Source organism: Chanodichthys erythropterus, chromosome 3 (genome assembly GCF_024489055.1).
Source record: "Chanodichthys erythropterus isolate Z2021 chromosome 3, ASM2448905v1, whole genome shotgun sequence".
NCBI classification, from domain to species: Eukaryota; Metazoa; Chordata; class Actinopteri; order Cypriniformes; family Xenocyprididae; genus Chanodichthys; species Chanodichthys erythropterus.
The window spans coordinates 40,422,088-40,444,662 of record NC_090223.1 but is presented as its reverse complement, the minus strand read 5'-3'; the positions used below and the strand labels follow the sequence as shown (position 1 = coordinate 40,444,662).

General features: G+C 37.4%; 2 protein-coding genes across 7 annotated transcripts in view; both read left to right on the top strand.

Annotated features, from left to right (window-relative positions):
* Positions 1-10,912, top strand: part of ca10b (carbonic anhydrase Xb) — a 28,588-nt gene extending 17,676 nt beyond the window's left edge. The window contains exons 4-9 of the mRNA XM_067375430.1: positions 4,013-4,198; positions 6,314-6,409; positions 9,687-9,759; positions 10,236-10,390; positions 10,483-10,654; positions 10,838-10,912. Of these exons, the coding sequence (XP_067231531.1) occupies positions 4,013-4,198; positions 6,314-6,409; positions 9,687-9,759; positions 10,236-10,390; positions 10,483-10,654; positions 10,838-10,860 (705 nt within the window). The 3' untranslated portion in view covers positions 10,861-10,912. The remainder of the gene's footprint in view (positions 1-4,012; positions 4,199-6,313; positions 6,410-9,686; positions 9,760-10,235; positions 10,391-10,482; positions 10,655-10,837) is intronic.
* A 1,965-nt stretch (positions 10,913-12,877) lies between these two features.
* smarce1 (SWI/SNF related, matrix associated, actin dependent regulator of chromatin, subfamily e, member 1) lies at positions 12,878-20,734 on the top strand. 6 transcript variants are annotated; one of them, XM_067382264.1, is made up of 12 exons: positions 12,878-12,946; positions 13,421-13,644; positions 13,790-13,842; positions 14,142-14,185; positions 16,142-16,240; positions 17,026-17,118; positions 17,605-17,736; positions 17,847-18,018; positions 18,982-19,154; positions 19,254-19,355; positions 19,461-19,695; positions 19,780-20,734. In XM_067382264.1, the coding sequence occupies exons 3-12, from the start codon at positions 13,836-13,838 to the stop codon at positions 19,995-19,997; spliced, it is 1,275 nt and encodes a 424-aa protein (XP_067238365.1). In that variant the 5' UTR covers positions 12,878-12,946; positions 13,421-13,644; positions 13,790-13,835; the 3' UTR covers positions 19,998-20,734. The 6 variants fall into 6 exon arrangements, with proteins under 6 accessions (XP_067238365.1, XP_067238367.1, XP_067238364.1 ...); XM_067382266.1 differs by lacking the exon at positions 13,421-13,644 and having other exon boundaries at positions 12,882-12,946; XM_067382263.1 differs by lacking the exon at positions 12,878-12,946 and having other exon boundaries at positions 12,960-13,644.
* Positions 20,735-22,575: the final 1,841 nt, after the last annotated feature.

Sequence of the window (22,575 nt, the reverse complement as noted above, 5' to 3'; positions counted from 1 at the left end):
TCCAATGAAGCTCCAAGAGGTTGTGGTTATGGATGATACACCGTAGTTCATCTTCTCTCAATAATACATTAGTACCCCAGACTTAGACAGGAGCCCGGAATAAAAGTGTGCTGGTGTTTTCCTCTGGAGGTTTTTCTGCTCTTATTTCAGGAGACCCAATTACATTTATGTATGCATTGCTCCTTTGAGCTTGTTATGACTGCGCTCTGTATGTGGGGAGTTGATGTTATTCCTAGAGAAAATTCCAATGGAGACCTAAATGTTCTCCATGAATTCAAGTCAGTTTGATTGGTTAGTGGCGTTGGTAAAACCATAGGCTGTAATGGAAAAGTTTATGGTCTCTTTTAGATAGACAAGGCGCTCTTTCATTCTTAAGTTAATGAATGGAAATATCGGATTCAGGGGCCGTTTACACGACACCGTTTTCAGCTAAAAATGGAAAACTTTTTATGTGTTTTGGCCGTTCATTTACATGACACTAGCGTTTTGGTGGCCTGAAAACACAAACTTTTGAAAACAGATTTCAAAGTGCAAGTTTTTGAAAACGGTCTCCGCAAATCTGTGAAAACGATGACGTCAAGCACATGCGCAGTACATGTTCAGTCTATAGTGTTTCATCTGCATTTAATGCTAGAATACAGCGTTTTTAGTCATTTTCACAGATTAGTATGAATGGGGATCGTTTTGACAATGGTGTCTCAAAGGAAAAACTTCTCCATTTTAACCATATCGTTGTCGCGTAAACGTACCCTTATTTTGTTCTTTTTCATGTTTCTTTAGTTCAAGTAATTGTGAAATATAGGTTAAAATATGAAATAAAGTCACGTTGTGAGATTCCCAGTCAACAATTTGATCTCACAGTGATCTCACCATGACCTGTCAGGTTTGGGTGGTGGAAGGATGAGGTGAGGACTCAATTGCAATGAGAAATAGGCTTTTTATTATTAATAAAAATTAAACAAAAACAAACAAAACTACCCCAAGGGGGAAAACAAGGCTTGACTCCGACTTGGACTTGACCAGGAAGTAACACAAGGAGACATTCTACAAACAACGATCCAGGACTGCAAACACAAGGAGAATAAATAGGAGAGCAAACAAGGTAATGATATCATTGTGTTAAACTCTCATTCTGTTAGTTTAGTGTGAATTCACTGTGATCGAAAATTTCTCTAATATTGGTCAGTTCATTCGCAAACATCATGGAGAAGTTCATATTTTATTTTCATCAGCAAAATATTTCAAAAATTCAGTTTCCTTGTTTATTTTGTATTCTTTTCAGCCTGGTGTTGGCATTTGACACAAATATTTCTATTTGACGGATACATTCAGATTTTGGTGTTGTGTTGGGGACTTCTTTTCACTTGTTAACATCTAGTTCTTTCTCCTCTTGAAAAGACTTGGTACATCCTGAAGCACAGAGAGCAATTTGTCAATGCAATCAGTTTGATTACAGGTGTGATTGCTGAAGCCAGGTGTTTCTATATGTACCTGGCCATGTGCTCTGCTAACACAGGGCCAGGACACAGTGCATACTGGCAATATAATATCGTATGAGTGTATGTGAATAGCAATTAAAGAGACCACTCACCATTTCTCCAGTGTAACAATTCCACGCAGTATACAGCACAAACGGTTTGCTAACAAATCCTGCAGTATCCACATTTTTCCAGTGTTGAGAAACAGGAAGTATAAGTCTGTCCCCCCAGTGACCAACATTTGAACCACCTCCTCTCAACCTGCTCAACATTTTGAATTCACAGTGAGCTCACATATTACTCACATTGTGAGTATCACAGTACGAGAATGGTGTGATGTCACTGCTCAACATTTTGAACTCATATTGACCATTTTGAATATCACAGTATGAGAATCGTGTGATATCACTGTGATTATCGCACGATCTCACGTGTTGACTGGATTAAGATGCAGTTGTGAGACATGAAGTCACAACTGTGAGATACAGGGCCCTAGAATACACCCGGCGCAATGCGACGCAAGGCGCAGCGCAAATGTGTTTGCTAGTTTGCGTCCGGCGCCGTTCGTTTTTTCCCGTTCAGCGCCACGTCCTTAAATTAGTAAATGCATTTGCACCAGTTAGTGCGCCCATGGGCGTGCTGGTCTAAAAAAGAGCTGTGTTCAGCCGCATTGCCGGCGCATTGCTATTTTAAGGAGCTGAAAATAGACTGTGCCATAGACCAACTCAAACCTGGTCTAAAGTCTAAAGTCAATGGCACAATATTTTTTTGTTAGAGCGCGTTGGTAGAAACTGCGCCTCTGGGTGCGTCCACAGTGCGCGTTGACTTTGCTTATTACACACAGGGATACGCATCACACAAACATGCCAAATATTAAAAACAGAAGGATTACAGTGTAAAAGAATATTATTGTGTAGGCTACATAAATATAAAAATGTAATGATGAATAGTCATTGCGTGTCTTAGAATTAGGCTACCTATTTTCAATTCAGCCTATTACTACTTATAATGATGAACGAAATTGGCTAATTAATTGAACAATCGTGCCAATACACACACATATATATTAACTGACTCATCGCCAACAAATTCCGCTATGTAAATAACAATCCGCCATGGCGCGAGCGCATCTCGCTCTTAAAGGGAATGGGAGATGACACTCTGATTGGTTTATTGAACGTTACGCCCATTACTCATTAAGAGAATAGGGACAACCCATTTCAAAAATGTGCCCCGGCGCCCGTCGTTAAAATAGCAAAAGTGGATTTGGACACGCCCTGAGTGCACCTGCGCTGTGCGCTTCACACTTTGCGTTTAGATCGTTAAAATAGGGCCCACAGTGTTGTTATTGTTAACTAAAACTATTCAAAATTATTTTTGTTAATTGAAATAAAGCCGAAATAAAATATAAATATTAGATGAAAATGTTAAACTTAAAAACGTTTCTGTTTTTAACTAACCGAAATAAAAGAAATTTAAGTTGAAGTACAAAAATGACTAAAACTGAAATAAATATAACTTTAAGCTAAATGGAAATATTAAAAACTAATAAAAATTACAAAAGCACATAACAAAGTCACTAAAATGCAATATAAAATGAAAATATAAAAATAAGCTAATTCAAAATATGAATAAATATTATATAGTATTAGTAATAGTAATAGTAATGAAGTTGCAATTGTGAGATATAAAGTGGCAATTACAGGAAATAAAGTTGCAATTATAAGAAATAAAATGACGACTGTGAGATAAATTCAATCAATTATGTGAAAATTGCAATTAAGAGAGGAAAAAAAGTCCTTCCACAGTCTTCTGTGTTTCGGAGGACAGTTGTAATTAATGCTGTGAATAATGAGTGTCATTCCTAGTCCTATAGTTCAGTTTAAGTTGCCATTTTATTCTAAATTATTTCAGAGCTACAGTTCAAAGTGATCGTAATTACCTCAGAATTTATCCAGATGAAATGTCCGGCTAAATGTATTGCTCATTCAAATCTTCCTGAGGGATCAGCACTTCTTAAACTGTCTCTAGATTACAAATGAGCCAACTATATTCACTAATTTAAAATATCCCATTAGAATACATTCACAAATGCTCTCACAGCTGTTTACAAATATGTTCTGATCACTAGGGCGCCATAACAAGACACATTTTTGTCTCAATTATAATCATACAAAGTTACCACCAAGTAAAGGCAAAAAATTCCAGGTGTTGTTTTCCATTAATAGGCTCTCATCTTTCAGCTACGATGCATTTTCTACATAATTCCCATCTCAGCAGTTGCACCTGTCAACCAGGTTTACCTGGAAAAACCTCAGTCCATCAGAAGTAACTAATGTGTTCATTGTAGTCGTGCCTATTTTTCCAGGAAAAGGCACAATGTCCAACAGCGCATGTAATTTCTTTTAGCCTAGCCAGTTGAAAATGGCTTCACCTTTGTTCTCCCAGTGTACTCACTGTAAATATGGAATCACTTAATATTGTTTTATCATGAAAGGTCAGAAATAAGAATGTCTGATGTTTTTTTTTTTCAGGTCAGTGGAACGATGTATAACACAGGCCGACACGTGTCCCTGCGCCCAGATAAGTCACACCTGGTGAACATCTCTGGCGGGCCGCTGAGCTACAGCTACAGGCTGGAGGAGATCCGGCTTCACTTTGGCAGCGAGGACAGCCGGGGCTCCGAGCACCTGCTCAACGGCCAGGCCTTCCCTGGAGAGGTGAGACAACATAGAGCCTGGAAATACATCACTTCTGTGGGATTCAATTAAACTTGTCTTCCTTCAAATGTCTGGATGCGGTGACAAACCCTTGAAGTACTGGCACTGAAGTTAATGAAGTAGGCAAAATTGTGAAGTTAGTCCCTTTTATCACATTAGTTTTACACAAGAGATTAAAAATATTCTTCCCTCTGTTCGCTTTCCTTCGAAAACATGAAACAGAATAAGACAATGAGATATCATTCGAGCAGATCAAAGACATTTTCCAAAGCCAAATCAATTGTTGCAACTTTCACTAGAGACATAAACTCTGATTTCTCTGAAAATGTGTGCATTGTGCAGTGCCACTGAGTTTGCTTTAGTAAAACCTTGTTTTTTTAAGATTAAGGGCAAAATGTCAGGATTATGGAAGTGATTTTGCTGTAAGAACAGGCTAAATAAAAATATAAAGCAATTACTCATTTTCCAGTTTGCACAGTCACAAGATATGAATTGATCTTGTGCTGTAAATGTACATGTTTATAGCGAGGAAAAACAGGCTGTGTACAGACGGACACCATCCATCATGCAAGTTCTTCTTAAAGCTTTTGTGGAGCAGTCACCGTGATTTTGCCAAGCAAGACATGTTCCTGGATTAATATATTTTGTTGATCCTGGAACAACATTCCTATCTGAAAATTTAGTACTAACCTTTTCCCAACCCCTAAACCTAACCCAACCCATAACTTATCCTTAAAATCAGAGGTAAATGATAGTTGAATAACACTGTTGTGGAAGCACCTAACCCAGGTTGTAAGTCTAAACTTGACATAAACGGTAAACTTGTCCCTCAAATCTGATTGGTTGATTGGAATGTTGTTCCGGGATCAACAAAGATGTTGATCCAGGAACATGTTGTACATGGTGAAATCACGTTCACCGGAGTGGAGCCTGAATCAATTTGTCTGAATCTATTTATCTATTAAAAAATATATAAAAAATGCAATGCATACATACATACACCTCTTCTATGATGAGCATAACTTGTAAAGTAATTACAATGTTAATGTTATAATGTTCTACAAAAATATTAAGCAGCACAACTGTTTTCAACATTGATAATAATAATAAGAAGAAATGTTTCTTGAGCATCAAATCAGCATATCAGAATGATTTCTGAAGGATCATGTGACACTGAAGACTGAAGTAGTGATGCTGAAAATTCAGCTTTGATCACAGGAATAAATTACATTTTAAAATGTATTCAAATGAAAAAAAGTTATTTTTAATAGTAATAATATTTCACAATATTGTTGTTTTTTCTGTATTTTTGATCAAATAAATGTTGCATTTTTGAGTATAAGAAACTTCTTTCAAAAACATTAAAAAAGTGTAACAGAAAAAGTGTATACATAGTTTGAAAGAGAGCAAACAATTATTAACACACAACAAGGGACAGTTTTCAAACTGTCAAGAACATACATTTGTGCCAGACATATCAAATAATTTTAATGAGTGAGCTGAAATTTTTACACTTTATCTTGGTGTAAAGTTGTGTGGCCCTCATCTCACCTCTGATTTCACTGAAGTCAGCAGCTTCTCTTCATTTTCCTAATCCAAATGAGGTTATATGGGTAGCAGCTTTCCAACAACTTCATTTTGAAGCTGACAAGCACGCTCATTATAACTGATGACTGAAGCATATTTCCTAATGAGTTCCAATGCAATTTTGAGCCACTGAAAATTAAGCAGCAGATTTCCTGGCTTCCATCTCTTTGCTTTCATTGAGCTGCGCTGAAAGAACGATAAAGCAGGATGGAGGAGCATAAAGGAGCTTCATAATGTTCCCATTAACAATTCATTAACAATTTATACACAACACACAGCAAAATATTTATACGGATTAATGTACTGACCCTCATTACAGTGCCACATGAGATTACAAGCTGACATAAAGGAAGTTAATGGAGTTATATACACATCATTTATGGGTATATTTTATGGATTATGGCTGTTTTGAAAGTAGAGCGCAGCCTGCCGTACAGTCACGATGGATTGGTCGTGCACACTTTTATCTAGCGGGTGTTTGTTGGTGTTTTACTGGAAGTCACACTTCTTCCTTTTTTCTTTTCACAGGTGCAACTCATCCATTATAATCAGGATTTGTATTTAAATTACAGTGATGCTGCCAGGAGTCCTAACGGAATTGCAGTTGTTTCTATCTTCATGAAGGTTAGTAGACTCAGTTGCTCTATGTATACAGAGGAAAGGAGACAATTCATTAACTAGTCTTAAACTTCCTCTTCAGCAAACATTATGCACAGTACACCTAACAGATCAGGTCAAATGTTAATGTACATGCCATAAAAGTTCACACTTGAATACAATGGTTTGTTATTTTTAAGCATTATATGATGTAGTAATGTTATTCATTGAAATTTAGCATGCCCTATTTTTGAAGTAATGTTACTTTAATTAATAATGAATACTTAACATGGAATAATCTAATAGAATTAGCTCTTAGATTAATTGTTTTATCATTGCTTTTCTCAAATATAAATAAGCAAATATAAAAATCTGACTGCTGTATTCAACCACCATTGTTTCATATCCACTACATTCATTATGCATACATGTTGCTTCAAGGGAACAAACAGTTCCTTTTATAATTCATTAACATGAGTCTAAATTATTTAAAACAAATGACAATACTTAATGATAAATGAGAATCATATTTTTAATGGCCGCAAAATAAATAAAATACTTTTCTGACAACAATACTCATGGGCAAAAAAATGTGCATCCTTAACTTGGTGCAGCAGGCCAGAAAAAGGTATTCTAATAGACCACCGGAATAAAATATAACCACTAAAAGCTTTTTATTGTTTTATTCAATTCGACTCTTCATTATTAATCATCAGTATTGCCATATCATATGCATCCTGTGCTTCAAAAGTGCACTGCAAAAGATTTTCATCAAGTTTCATCAAGTGGTAATAGTGAAAAAATATCCAAAGATTTACTTGATAATTGTAGTTTATTTTTACTTACTATTCTTATGTTAACTATGTTAAAAAAGATTTTATTACTGTTTTATTACAGTAAGTTGTTCAATATTATGTTTTTTTATGAGACATTAACATGTCATGGTGAGTAAAGTGCTTGACTTCTGTTTGACTTCACAAGCATTGATTACAAAATAATCAACAACAACAACAACAACAGTGTAAATAAAACTGGCATATGGTCAAACCATATTAATAATTCATGACCCAGTGCCTGCTGGCAAAAGGGAGAATGGGATTGAACCACTAATCTATTTTTTCAGGGTAAAAAAACTGCATTCACCTGCTATGCTTAAAGCTGCACTGAGATGCATGACTTGTTTGCTGAAAGTTCTTAATATAAAAACATAATTTCATAGCTTAAAATGTCCTTCTCATTATAAACAAAACATTTATTTAATTAGGCTCCAAAAATGGCTTGCTTTTATACTGCGGGATTTGTGACGTCGCACAAGCAAAAACATTTGGAAATCACTGCCTCTACAATAAGACATCAACAAATAGATATAGATCATTGCATTGTAGGCCCCGGCTGTGTAAGCATCTCAAATAGCAAAAGCAAATAGAACCCATTATAATCACTGATGCTGTCTACACTGGACACAGTATACATATATTATACATATATATGTATAATATATTTATTTATATTGTATATATACAGTTGCAAGAAGTATGTGAACCACTTGCAGAATCTGTGAAAATGTGCAAAAAAAAATTATTTAGTACTGTCCTGAGTAAGATATTTTACATAAAAGATATTTACATATAATCCATAAGACAAAAAAAAATACCTGAATTTATTAAATGACCCCGTACAAAATTTTGTGAACCATTGATTCTTAATACTGTGTGTGGTTACGTGGATGATCTACGACTTTTTTTTGTTTTGTTTTGTGATGGTTGTTCATGAGTCTCTTGTTTGTCCTGAGCAGTTAAACTGAGCTCTGTTCTTCAGAAAAATCCTCCAGCTCCTGCAGATTCATCAGTTTTTAAGGATTATTTGCATATTTGAACCCTTTCCAGCACTGACTGTATGATTTTGAGATCCGTCTTTTCACACTGGGGACAACTGAGGGACTCAAACACAACTATTAAAAAAGGTTCAAACATTCACTCCAGAAGGAAACACGATGCATTAAGAGTCGGGGGGTGAAAACTTTTGAACAAGATGAAGATGTCCAAATTTTTTTTATTTTGTTTAAATATACATTTTTTCATTTAGTACTGCCCTTCGGAAGCAACAGAAGATACTTGCATGTTTCCCGGAAAACATATTAAATACAATTTACCTTTTTTCTCTTTAAATTCCAAAAGTTTTCACCCCCCTGACTCTTAATGCATCATGTTTCCTTCTGGATCATCAGTGAATGTTTGAACCTTTTGTAATAGTTGTGTTTGAGACCCTCAGTTGTCCTCAGTGTGAAAAGATGGATCTCAACTTCATTCAGTCACTGCTGGAAAGGGTTCAAATATGCAAAAGATGGTGGAAAACTGATGAATTTGCAGGAGCTGGAGGATTTTTCTGAAGAACAGAGTTCAGTTTAACTGCTCAGGACAAACAAGAGACTCATGAACAACCATCACAAAACAAAACAAAAAAACAGTTGTGGATCATCAGGTAACCACACACAGTATTGAGAATCAATGGTTCAAATACTTATGAATGGGGTTATTTTAATAAATTCAGCTATTTTTTTGTCTTGTGGATTATATGTAAATGTAAAATATCTTACTCAGGAGAGTACTAAATAAAATTCAAATTATCTTCTTTATTTTGTTAAAATTATTCACATTTTCACAGATTCTGCAAGTGGTTCACATACTTTTTCTTGCAACTGTATGTGTCACGAACCCTTGAAATGTCATGTTTACATAAAAATCTCAAAAAAGCCATTCACTCGTCTTGATTTCTGTTTATTAACCACTTTTCTCCTCCAAACTAAAAGTGAGATAATAGTGGAGATTCCCTGGCATTTAACCTCATCACACAGCATGACGTAAAACTCACAGATTGCAGCAGGAGTCGCCTCCCTGATGGTTTGAATCGTGACTTCTGTGTAAATTAGGGCAGAACTGCCACAGTTCAGATGAAGGTGTTGCGGTATTGCAGCTCCCTCCACTTTCTTCCTGCTTCGCAGTGATCGCGATGTCTGGGAATCTCCACCATTCTGCTACTAATGAAGGCACATAGATGAAAGCCATTCATCTTCAGTACATGGAAAAAACACATCCAGATGCCCCCTAGAATAAATTCTACTAGACTATTATTGATTGTGCTTGTGATATGGTGAAGCCGTAATGAAATATCTCAGCAGCAAGTTAACGCTCATGTCACTTGTGATTAATGCACCGAACAGCACCATGTTTTATGAAACTCTGCCTTTTCATCAGAAAAAGCTGCAGGTTTTAAATAATGTTTTCTTTGATATCTGACTCTTCAGATTTCAGAGCCTACAAATTTATTTCTAAACCGTATGCTGAACAGAGAGACCATTACAAGGATTACATATAAACGTAAGTGCTCACAAATACCTATGTACTTCATTACTAATGTCAGTGGAGCCAGCGGTGCTCTTTTTTTAACTTTTTTTTTTTTTTTACACTTTTTAACTTTTAAAGCTGTTTTTATTAGCATTAAATTTAAAAATGAAAAAAATGAATTTATGTTACTATTGTTACTACCTCCAACAGTATTATTAAATCGAATGGCTTCCACAGTCTGAATGTGAAATATTGCTTCTGCAAAGACCTTCATAACATTAATGAAAAAAGACAGGAAAAACAAACTTGGCTTTGTATTACCACCTGGTGGTCTTGGATAAGAAGTGATATTTTATTCTCTCAGAATTGCCATCCAAACAAAATGATAATAGCTATATGATAATATCCTGTATTGTCCTACAGTATGTAAACATCTTGAAGTGATGAAATCCTTTGAATATTTTATCGTAAATGTCTGTGATTTCTCTTTTTATACTATGACTTTTCAGATGATGCATACTTACTTATGGGGCTCGATATTGAGGAGCTGTATCCCGAAACCTCCCGTTTTATCACATATGAAGGGTCGATAACTATTCCACCGTGCCTTGAGACAGCCACCTGGATCTTAATGAATAGGCCAATTTACATCTCACAGATAGAGGTGAAATGTTGAAAACTCTGCTTATATTAGTTATATTATATATTGAATACAGCCCAGATTAACACTTAATCACCTTTCCAATATCTCTTCAGATGCAGTCTCTTCGTCTCCTCAGTCAAAACCAGCCGTCTCAGATCTTCCTCAGTATGGGTGACAACATGCGGCCGACCCAGCCACTGCACCAACGCTGCATCCGCACCAACATCAACTTCAGTCAGAGACGGGACTGTCCTAACAACCGCGTGCTGAGGCCGCAATACCGAGGTCTACGTCACGCTCCGCATCAATAACACGCATGCTGTGTGCATGCTGCGTTCAATAAAGCTGAGCTTTCTAATTAGACACTTACGATTATTGCTCTTGAAATTAAACATTTGTCTTTGTGAATAAGTGTTATGCTTCAGAAAGAAATGTATCTGACAGCACATTCTCTGCTTCTCTTTTCAGTGAATGAATGGCTTCTGAAATAAAGGCTTGACGTGGATTACTTACTTCAGAGGAAGATGGGATACATACTGCGGGATGAAGCTTATCAGTGAGACTTATCAGTAAAAATATATGAAATTACTTTTATACTTGTTTACATGTTTATAATAATATATATGTATATCAAAGACATTGAAAGCAATTGCTTCAACCATTCAAAGGGACAGGACTGGTTCTCAGTGGATCTTCAGCTCACTCTAGTCTAGAGGAACTGTCTGCTCTTGTTTTTTTGCATCCGAACAGCAGGTGCATTCAAGACTTGTTGCAGCGAATGAAAAAATACCTTTGCTCTGTGCACAGGGATTAAAACTTTACTTTGACACCAGGCAAACAAAAGGATTTCAAGCCTATATCTTGGTCTATTTGGAGCATGTTGCCTTCTCTACATAAGTGTTTACAGTGCTAAATGAATCGAGTGATATCTGCCCAATAAATCTTTGAAGTGGTCGTGGTGAGTGTTTCTCTTTACTTTTTTTAAAGGGTTAGGGGGTTGAAGGGTTGATGTTGTTGTGTTTACATCAGAACGTAGGCTCGGTATTGGCCGTGAGAGCCAACGAAAATAGCAGTATAACGGGACAGACAAATATGTTGAATAAAGTCGTTATTTTTGTTTTGTTTTTGCACACAAAAAGTATTCTCGTGGCTTCATAATATTAAGGTTGAACCACTGTAGTCACGTTGACGGTTTTGATGTCTTTAGTACCTTTCTGGACCTCAAAAGGTGCAATGACATTGCTGCCTATGTGTGGATCAGAAACCCTTGGATTTCATCAAAAATATCGTAATTTGTGTTCTGAAGATGAATGAAGGTCTTACGGGTGTGGAACGACATGAGGGTGAGTAATTAATGACAGAAATTTCATTTTTGGGTGAACTAACCCTTTAATGACGTTTTTGAATCTCGGGTATCACAAAGCTTCAAAGTTGATGCTAATGGATTGGCAATCAAAATAAAGCATAATTGAGTCTGTTGAGTATTGGTGGATTATGAAATATGTTTACTTAGTGCTCAGAAGGGAAGGTTTCAGTCATGTTATGTAATGGATTTAATGAATATTTATAGGGTGACGAATGTGTAATAAAATGTGTTACAGAGAACAGACCATTCTGGTCATATTTATAACAAAAACTGCCCTATTTTGTTGGATTTAGCATTTTAAAAAATAGTGCATTTTTCATACTAGTATGATTTACCTTTAAAAATAATCTTTTGCATCTAAATGTATATTTTGCAGTAAATATAAATGTATAATCTAAACCATGCAATTATACGGCATGCCAATTAGTGATAGTGATGGCTCAATCATGAATGTACAAGTATGAGAAATTTATAAGAGAATAAAATTGGTCAAATTGTTTTTACTGCTAAAAATCGGACAAAAATATTGACGTTTTTGCTGATATACACTATCGTTTAAAAGTTTCCAGTTGGTAAGATTTTTTTTATGTTTTTGAAAGAAGTATCTTGTGCTCACCAAGGCTAAATTTATTTGATTAAAAAATACAGTAAAAACCATAATACTGTAATGATTTAAAATGACTGTTTTCTATTTTAAAATGTTATTGATTAATGTAATGGCAAAGGATCACATGACGACTCTTCAGAAATCTTTCCAATATGCTTATTTGGTGCTCAAACATTGCAGCTTAATATTCAAGATTGTTTGTTGACTAGAAAGTTCACTAGAACATCATTTATTTAAAATAGAAATCTTTTGTAACCTTAGTTATAACTGTATAGATCAATAATGCATCATTTCAGAATACAAGTATTAATTTCCTAGTCTTTCTGACCCCAAACTTTTGAACAATTGTGTTTATGACTAAATTGGAAAACTTTGTTTTCCTAAATCTGTCTAAACTGGGCAGATTTTGATGCCAAATTAAACAGAATGGGCAGCTTTGCATTGTGCGGCCATATCTCTCTCTCTAACCTCCGTCTGGTCAGACTCAGTACAGTATGGTATTGTGGCCTCTAGAGGGCAGAAGTGTGCTAGAAAATGAGGTCAGATGCAGCTCAAAATGTGTCACATCCTGGCGGAGCACCATTGAGGGAACAAAGAAGCTGGGGTGAGTGTTCGTTAATGTTGTGCGTTTCATTACAAAATACTGGTTTCAGCAAACAACTTATTATCTGTGTTGTAATATAACAAACATGCCTATTTTAAAATGCAGTTTTTTGATACGTATCATGATTTTTATGTATTAAACGGTTGTCGGACTTTAGTTTTAGCTCGCTAGCTAACACTGTTTCGATAACACCGTGTTGTTTATACAAAATGAAGAGTAAAAAACTTTTAAACTCCCCAAACATAATCCAAATAACGTAAAACACATTTTCTGCTTGAAATGCGAATATGAATGTGTTTTTCATATGATATTTGACTGTTGTGCTATTCTGCTAGTATTAGCCAGTTTCATTCATTGATGTTTTGCATGTTAGCATCTCCACTGTTCATGCATTCATGTTGCTTATAGCTCGCCAAGTACAACACCTTTACAATACATTTCGTGTCAATAACCTTTATTTTTTCCTCCTTGTAGCTGTCATTTTATTACGTTCATCAATAAATAAACCTCTTGGCGAGCTGCAAGCCCTCTCGCCTCATTGTGTGCGCCATTATCCTCATCCAGTACAGGCCTGAGAACCGTAAACACAACATATCATTTTAATTCCTATTAAATCCACATCTTTATTTATAACAAACACAAACACTGGGCTGTTCAATCAAACAATGCCTTCGAATTTCACATTCAAGCTAAATCAGGTGGGTGTATTGTTGTTTTAAACAAAAAATATTTCTTCGAAAAGCAGGTCGAAATGAATATGTTTGCAGTTCGAGCACGTTGATCATGTTTTTGCACAGATTGAAAGCATGCCTATTCGTCTAATAAGTTTTTGCCCTATTTCAGAACCAAATGATGGGGATAGCCTGATATCCTCAATCCTACAAACAAGATGTCAAGTAAGAGCACATTTCAATTGATTGGTTAAAGCCCACCCATCTTTATCAGATCTTCAGAAATTACTTTATTAAAGATGCTTTACGATTTTCTTTATTTGATATATTGCCACTTTCTCTAATTAAAGTGTAAATATGGGTGTGCGTATCTTATAGATGTAATTGACAATAACTTTTGTGATGTGAATTAATTGAACTGATGAAGATTTGACGAATAAGTAGGCTTTACCGCTGGTGAATAACTTTCAAATAATTTCAATAAAGTCGATTTAATTTCCCCCTCCCTTCTCTTCCCCTCACAGAGCGGCCACCCTATGCCCCTGCCCCCACCCCAGCCCCCACAACAGTAAGTATCCAGAACATGCCAATCATCCATATGGCCCCTCCCCTCCATCGCCATACCGTAGTTTCCTTAGAGATGAGAGGAGAGGATTGTGGGAAGGTCACAGAATCATATGGGGTGGCTTTTATTATTTTTTTGTGTACAGCTTAACACAGAAAATCCTCTATCAATCCGTAAGTTGCTGAGGATGCTGCTTACTTTAGACTCCAAAAGTAGTATTTAATGAAGGCCTGCCTGCGTGTGTGTGTGTATATATATATATATATATATATTTTTTTTTTTTTTTTTTTTTTGCGATTTTATAAATTGCTATATGAGGGAATTACGGTGCTTTTAGAATGATTGGGGTGAATATTACTGTGATTTATTACACGGCTCTGTGGAAAACTTGATTTTGACTGGTCAATCGCGGCATCCAGCAGTATGTTATTCCCCGATAACAACCGCTGAAAACGGATAACACAGGCTCATCTGGGTTACTGAAGTCTGCAGCGCTATACGCTCGCTAGGAATTTTTTTTCTTCGTCAAAGTTTTGCGTTTGGTGAGCGTATAAAATTTTAAAACTCAGTCAAATAAATCAATATATTGTGTACAGTTATTTAATTATGTCAGCCAGTATCGTGGACTCGCTCTCTCTTGCTTCATACAATATTTTGCGACTATTGTTTTGTACTCTGGACTATAAGATAACAAACAGGAACGATTTTAAAACAGCTTCATCTCAGATTAATATCTCTTATCCCCATAATTATTTATGTGGTGAAATGCTGTTTAATAAGTGGTGTGACTGTACTGTATCCCTTACATGTCCGCCTAGTTTGAACTTTTGAACTGCTCTCTCCACGGAAGCTTTGCGTTTTAGGAGCTAATACAATATTCCGACTTGGATCAATATTTCGTGTCTAGTTATTTACTTATGTGGCAAGTAGCCATGTAATAAGCGGGATAATGTACATCCAGCCGGTTGTTATCTCAGAATAAACCCCTTCAGGCTGATGCATCCTCATCACTTTGTCGAGATAACAACCTGCTGAATGTACATTATCCCTTACTTAATAGTAATATTAAACAAAATGTGTATAGCAAACACTGTTATAGTTTAAAAAAGTATTATAGTACAACTATAAAATTACAATACTACTATTTGTCTTAATTTGTAAGCTTTTAAACGTTAACCCGTCAAGCTTTTATTTGGGTGGTTTGTTGGCAAATAAATATGCGCTGGGGTTTTAAGCGTGGCACTGTTCATTTACACACGTGCAGCTCTGATCTGAAACCTGCAGTGCACATTTTTAATTAAATCGCAGCCTTCACAATTTAATAATCGCACTAAGCCATATCTCCGTGTCGATTTTATTTTGATATATTGTGGAGCCCTAATGACCCAAGGACCAATGAAAAATTAATGGTTTTTCATTAAACACTAAATTTGGAGCATAAAGTGTGTGAGCTTCCTTGTGTTTTGAGGCTTTCACGTATCATTTAATCATTGTACATTAAAATAGATACTGAGAACATTAACTTAGCACTGATGCATTGTCCCACATGCATCCTTGGAAAACTTGAATCCTGTGTGGATGAAATATCCCTGTTAATTACTTTTAGTGTCCCAGAACTGTTATTCCTGTAAGGTTAGACACCCATTATTCAGGTCGTACACCACCAGGAGATTTGGCTCAAATACTCTCGATCTGAATCCCTAAAATTAACACAGCCTTTTAGAACGTCATTGCGTCCCATCACCACTACCACCACCTCCCATAGTGCCTGTGGCTTTGCTACAAATGGATGTAGAGTAATGCCAGGGTTGTGCTGCTATCAAAGATTGCTGCTTTTTGCATGTTTTATGCAAATCATGACAGAAAACGAAAGCAGGTTCTCCTTTTCATTTTTTTTGTCCCTTCCTCCCTTGTTTGTGTCATTTCTCATTCGTGTTTTGTCTCATTTGTCTCCATCAGCAAATGCCCACCACCCCTGGGTTTGTGGGGTACAACCCATACAGCCATCTGGCCTACAACAACTACAGGCTGGGAGGGAACCCCGGCGGGAACAACAGGGTAATGGTTCGACCGGTGCCAACTAGGGCCCTAGCGACAGCCGAGGGACTAAAAGCCCAGACGAGAGGACACTAAAGCTAACTTACATGGCCTGAATATGAAATAGTGAAATGCTTTGCTCTTACACTGTACAGACTCATTTCATAGAGTGGAAGGTGTCTGTCGGGTAGTAGAGTCGAGTCTTGGGTAGTTGTGTAGCTCTCAACTAGTAGCTTCCATAATCCTCATGCTTCTGTCAAGCAGTCACTCTCTGTAATGTCTGGATGGGTGAGATTGAGGCAGAATGACTTGTAGCTTCAGAGTGATTGCTTCTCAGAAATGTTTCCCCTCTCCCCCATCGGCCATCCTATCACTTCATCATGCACGATAGCCAACGGCCGTCCGCTCGCATGGCTTTAGACGCCCGTGCCAAACTCCGCAACTTGGCACGACTTCTTAGCAAGCTTGAGGCATTTTAGCTGTTGGCTGGTATCATCCAAACCTCTGCAGAATCATTTTCGGCTGTAAAAGACCGTTGCTTTGTGTCCAAAACACTGTAATGCATGGCCTTGTTGGCGTAATGTTAACGTGCTGTCGTGCTGTATTTGGTTTGCCGTTCAGGTTCGTCTCCCACCCCCTTTGCGAAGCGCTTCACGCTGTCATTGTTTCTTTAAGTTGTACTTTTTGCCTCCTGTTCCTTTCTCTCCATAGTGCTCCATTATGACAGTTTTGTGTTTTCTGTGATGACCAAGTGTGCCCTTTGTGATCTCTAACGCTCCGCGTGGGCCTCTTTCCCTTTCCCGCAGAACTCCTCAGGGATCACCGTTCCTAAGCCGCCCAAACCGCCCGACAAGCCGCTGATGCCCTACATGCGGTATAGCCGGAAGGTAAGCAGGAAGGTAAGACACCCACGGTGTCTGCTTTTACTGCTTGTAAATTGAGGAGAGCGCTTCTGCGATCATCTCGAATGCTGAGGGGCGGTCAGTGGGCTGACTCCACCCCTTCGGATGGTAGACCCCAACATCGCTTCATTGCTTTCTTCTGTTCAACAAGGCTGAAAGCTGACATCTTTTCTGATCTACTCATTTGAGACTATAAACTCTGCTCCATTTCCTTTCTGTTTTGAGCAAAGCATTTTAAAAGATGAACATAGCTCTTTGAATAGAAAAATTAATGCTTCAAATCTAAACATAATGTTCGGATCAATTACTCTTTTTCTCTCCTGCTTTGCATTCATCCTTTAATTTTGGACAGAAAGGCAGACAAAAATTGGTGCTCTTTCTCTCTCTCTCATTTTCTCTATCCTTTTGGAAAAATGCAACCCTCTCCGCCCAGGAGCCCAGACTACTCTGTCGACTTTGAACTGACACTTGTGTCTTTCTTAGGTTTGGGACCAAGTTAAAGCCTCTAATCCTGACCTGAAGCTATGGGAGATTGGGAAGATCATTGGTGGCATGTGGAGGGACCTCACTGATGAGGAAAAACAGGACTATTTAAATGAATACGAGGCTGAGAAGGTTTGTTCCTTGCCTTTTTTTTTTTTTTTTTTTTTCTTCAAAATTGAGATTTATTTGAAAGTGATTCCTGGGAAATCGTTACAGGCACTAAGCAATTTCTTTCCCCGCAGATTGAGTATAATGACTCTTTGAAAGCCTACCACAACTCTCCAGCCTACCTGGCATACGTCAATGCTAAGAACCGCGCTGAAGCTGCTCTAGAAGAAGAAAGTCGGCAGAGACAGTCACGCCTAGACAAGGGCGAGCCCTATATGAGTATCCAGCCCGCTGAGGATCCTGATGGTGAGAGTGACGTCTTGATGTCACTTTTGGATGGCACAAACACAATACAATGATTTATGTGAATATTGAGACTGTGTCCTCTCAGATTGAAGTGTACATTTTTAGACTCTCGTGTGCTTTCTTAAAGTCTGTAATATTTGAATATTTTAGACCTGTTGTACCTAATATTGAAAATTGAATGCCAATTGTTTTTTGAACGGTGGTATCTTTGCAGAATATTTTTAAGCATTGAGGTATGGTCACATGAGCAAAAAAGGTCCATTGTCAGTAGTGTCACACAACTCACTTTTTTTTTTTTTTTCCTTTAACTGAGCAGCTATCTCTTGGTCAACACAGTGAGTCCACATTACCAATTTAAACCCATTGCAAAATCCGTGTGGGGAAATCTTTCACATGTTTGCATGGATTCCTTTTAAAATTACTGGATTTGGCCCATGAAATTTTGCTGAACAGCGATAAAAGTGACTGCATTTCTGATACCGTTTGTTAAAACACCACATTCACATGCTAATTATTTCTCACAGAGATATCTCTGTGAATTAAAGCCTTAAAAAACGTTGGTGCTTTTTCTCTGCCAAATGTGTCGAATTTTTCTCCCACATTTTGACACACCCCAGGCTGAATTACCTACTGTTTTTAGATTCCAGTTAAAATGGGCCATTCTTATGGCAACAATGTGTATAATAATTTTTTTTTTTTTAATATATAGGTCTTCGTAAATGCCAAGGGCTTAAATATGACAAAATAATTTGAGACATTAACATGTATGTAGTATGACCACGTGGGAAGTAAACTTCCAGGATTTCCAGGAGTTTTATAATGGTAGAGCCATTCAGATTTTCTTTTACAGACGTCCTGCTGAGATGTTACCATCCAATTGGAGCTAGAGTGTAAAAGGTTTAAAAAGTTTAAAAAGCTTCATATTTTGTATTGATTTCATTCCAAATGTGAAATGTCTCTTAGACTATGACGACGGTTTCTCCATGAAGCATACAGCGGCAGCTCGTTTCCAGAGGAACCACAGGCTCATCAGTGACATCTTGAGTGAGGTTGTGGTGCCTGATGTTCGCTCAGTGGTTACCACTGCTCGCATGCAGGTCCTCAAACGTCAAGTCCAGTCCCTCATGGTGCATCAGGTAGGTTGGGCATGTTAAAGACACAAAGACAAAATGCAAGACTGTTAAACACATGGCTTAATCTTTGTCCCTGAATTTTTTTTGTTTGTTTCTAAACAGAGAAAGCTTGAAGCAGAGCTTCTTCAAATCGAGGACCGACATCAGGACAAGAAGAGGAGGTTCCTAGAGAGCACAGACTCCTTCAATAACGAGCTCAAACGGGTGTGAAATTCAGTTTGATCTGTGAACTAATAGATGTTCTGTTTAGCCTGAACTCAAATGCCAAACGCACTCAGTGATTGATGTGCGGTTTGTTTGTTTGTTTAGCTCTGCAGTCTGAAAGTGGAGGTGGACATGGAGAAGCTGGCAGCCGAAATGGCGGCTGCAGAGGAGGCGGCTCGCCGGAGGGCGGAGGAGAGAGAGCGGGAAGCAGCAGAGCAGGTGGAGAGAGCTGCTCAAGAAGAGCAACAGCCAGCAGGGGTCCAGGCCAATGCCAACACAGAACAAACCTCTGCCAGCGAGAGCAAGGATGGAGAAGACAAGTCCACCCCAATGGAGACGGGTCAGACCTCTCTCTAACTTTTGAATATTGAACAAAAATAGTAGAATAAACAATGTTTGACTGAACTTTGTGGCTTCTGACCAGCAGAGACTCTGGCTGAAGCTTCTGAAGGATCTCAGGAGGCTGAGCAAGGAGCGGGTGCAGCAGGAGAGAAACCGGCCCAGCCTGAGCCTGCAGAGGGCGCTACAGATGAGGGCACCAGCGACAGCACTGCTCCATCTGAGAGCAGCTCTGGACCCCCAGCAGAACCTCAGGCCTCGGACAACACCCCTGAGGAGCGGCTGCCCACCCAGACACAATAACCCCACTCGCTTAATCTACATGTTCTTTTACCAAGTCTCACTTCACTCTGTGTAGAGTCATATGTCCTCCTAGGATTTGCCATTTAATCCTTTGACCTGCAAGTTCAGTGAGTGAGAACAGTGAACATTTTTACTTTTTCCCACCCTCCATAATATTCTACAATGAAATGTTTTGTAAGGACAACAATCTTAATTGGCTTTCCACACATATTCATTCAGGCACACCTGTTTACTTGATCTGAAACGCTGACCTTGATGTGACAAGCCCACTTGAGTACTTTAGAGCCTCTTGGCCATTAGAAAAGCTTTTATTATTCTAAAGTGGAAGTAACTGGGGCAAATGTTGAATGAAATGTAACTCTATCATCCTACAGTCACCAAATGGCTGCAAAACGCAGAACTTCAAGGTTATTTGCTGTTGCTTACCATGTTTTATCTACTTGTGGCAGTTATTTTATGGTTTATCTTTGTTTCATCCTTTCATAGTTTGGTTCAGCCTGTGGGTTGTAGTGTTTTTTTTCTTTTTCGTTTTTTTTCCTCATCTTAGTTTTGTTTTTGTTTTTTTACTTAAAATAAAGCCATGCTTACACTGTCATGATTTTCCAGATTGACCGCGCAGAGCAGAGGGACATTGTTCTGTTGACGTCTTCATGGAATGGTATTACTTTAAGCCTCTGGATTATTGTGTTTTGTATTGTTGGAAGATATTCCCTCAATAAAGTGATTTCTATGTCTGTTTTAAACATCTGCTTTTTTCTCCTTTGTCTGTTTATGGTTTTGGCAATGTGGTTTTGTGTTCAAGTTTCAAAACCAATGATTTTATTATTTGATTTTAATATATTTAAAAGCAGAATACTGTATTTGTATGCAAAATAATTTGCAGTATTTCAACTGCTGCTACAAAATTTTCATGTTTCATATAACAAGTGTGGAATGTACAAAATCTTAAACTTTAGACTGTAATTGATATGCAAAGCAAACATATTTGAAATGGGAAATTGAAATCTCAATCTAATTTTAAGATTGAGCAAAATCAATTTGAAAGCGGAAATGTTTTTTGTTATTATTCAGAGAATAAGCACATATTTTCATTTCAGACATGTATTGGGTTGAGCTTTTCTATTTTGATCTATTTTTTAGATTAAAGTTGCGTCCATATTACATTAGATTATGCCGACCAAAAAAAAACAAAAAAAAAAACGTTAATGATCTGCAGAGACATGAGAAAATAAAGGCATCTAAACACAAGTAGTGCAACAAACACATAATAGAGATGAATGAACATTTCCAAAGCGCCTTTTTTCGTTTTGTGCGTGCTCTTCATCTTACAGAACAAAGATCCCAAGTGTATTAAAGGATGTGATCAACCTATATTTATAATTATGTAAAGGCATCTCCATAGCAACCATAGGAAAAAAGACTCACTCTCTGCTTATTATTCCATTTAACACCAAAGCATTACAGAAAGGTCGAGATCAGGCACTGGAAAAGGTTACAAGACATTTTAAGGAACAATAGGCCTGTATATCTATGCTAAATATAATTTTCATCTCTTTGTGGATTATGCAAACAAGTGCAGTAACTTTCTAGCGTAGGAAAATCACAAATATAGTGATTTAAGATGAAAAACTCGAGAACCCTCATGTCGTTTCAAACATGTACGACTTTCTATGTGGAACATTAAAGGAAGAACAATTTTGGTGACCACTGACTTTCATCGTATAGAAAAATATATATCTAAAAAGACATTTCTCAATATATCTTCTTTTATGTTCCTCAAAAAGTCATTCAGTTTTGAAACAACGCGAGGATAAATGCCAGAATTTTCCTTTTTGACTGCACTATATCTTTAGGAGCGTATATATTCCAGCAGTAGGTGGCAGTATTTCATCTAGCTGATTCTTGCTCTGCTGACAAAAAAAGGAAAGATTTTGCAACGACGGATGTGTTTGAAAATCAAATACATTTTTTTTTTTACAAAGAAACTACATCAATAGGTGTCTCACATAATGCACAAACTCACAAAGAAGATTAGAAACCGCATGATTTCAGTGCGTGTAGGTATATATGTGTGTGCGTGGGCGACTGCCAGCGCGGCGCGTAGTGGGCGCAGAGCAGGTAAGCTGCTCTGGATGCTGTTAGCTTGTGGGCATCACTACTCACAGGTGATCTCTGTGACCTTAACACTATATCTCCCGCACCACCATTAAACTGCGCGGTTCTAGGTTGCATTTCTGTCCATCTCACATGCTGCTGTGCATTTAACGGTTTCCTCTAACTGCTTTAACACAGGAAAAGACAGTGGCAACTAAGAGAAAATAGCCTATATTTAACGTGAACTCCACAACACAAAATTTCACAACAGCTCTTGAGGCTAAGATAAGCAATTTTATATGCAACTGAGATGAATTTTACAACATCACTAAAAGATTTTAAAAACTTTAAAGAGTAGGCTAAAAGCCGCAAGAGAATTGTGAAGATGGTTTAAAAATGGATAGTTCACTCAAAAATGATTGAAAATGTCATAATTTACGCATCCTTATGTTGTTTCAAACTCCAGCCAATTTATTAAGGGACA

What these genes read in the sequence shown, in the direction of transcription:
- smarce1 (XM_067382264.1), top strand. An exon ending in GCCCGCTGAGGATCCTGATG is followed by an intron (nt 18,019 to 18,981) that starts GTGAGAGTGACG and finishes AATGTCTCTTAG; the next exon opens with ACTATGACGACGGTTTCTCC. An exon ending in GTCCACCCCAATGGAGACGG is followed by an intron (nt 19,696 to 19,779) that starts GTCAGACCTCTC and finishes GCTTCTGACCAG; the next exon opens with CAGAGACTCTGGCTGAAGCT.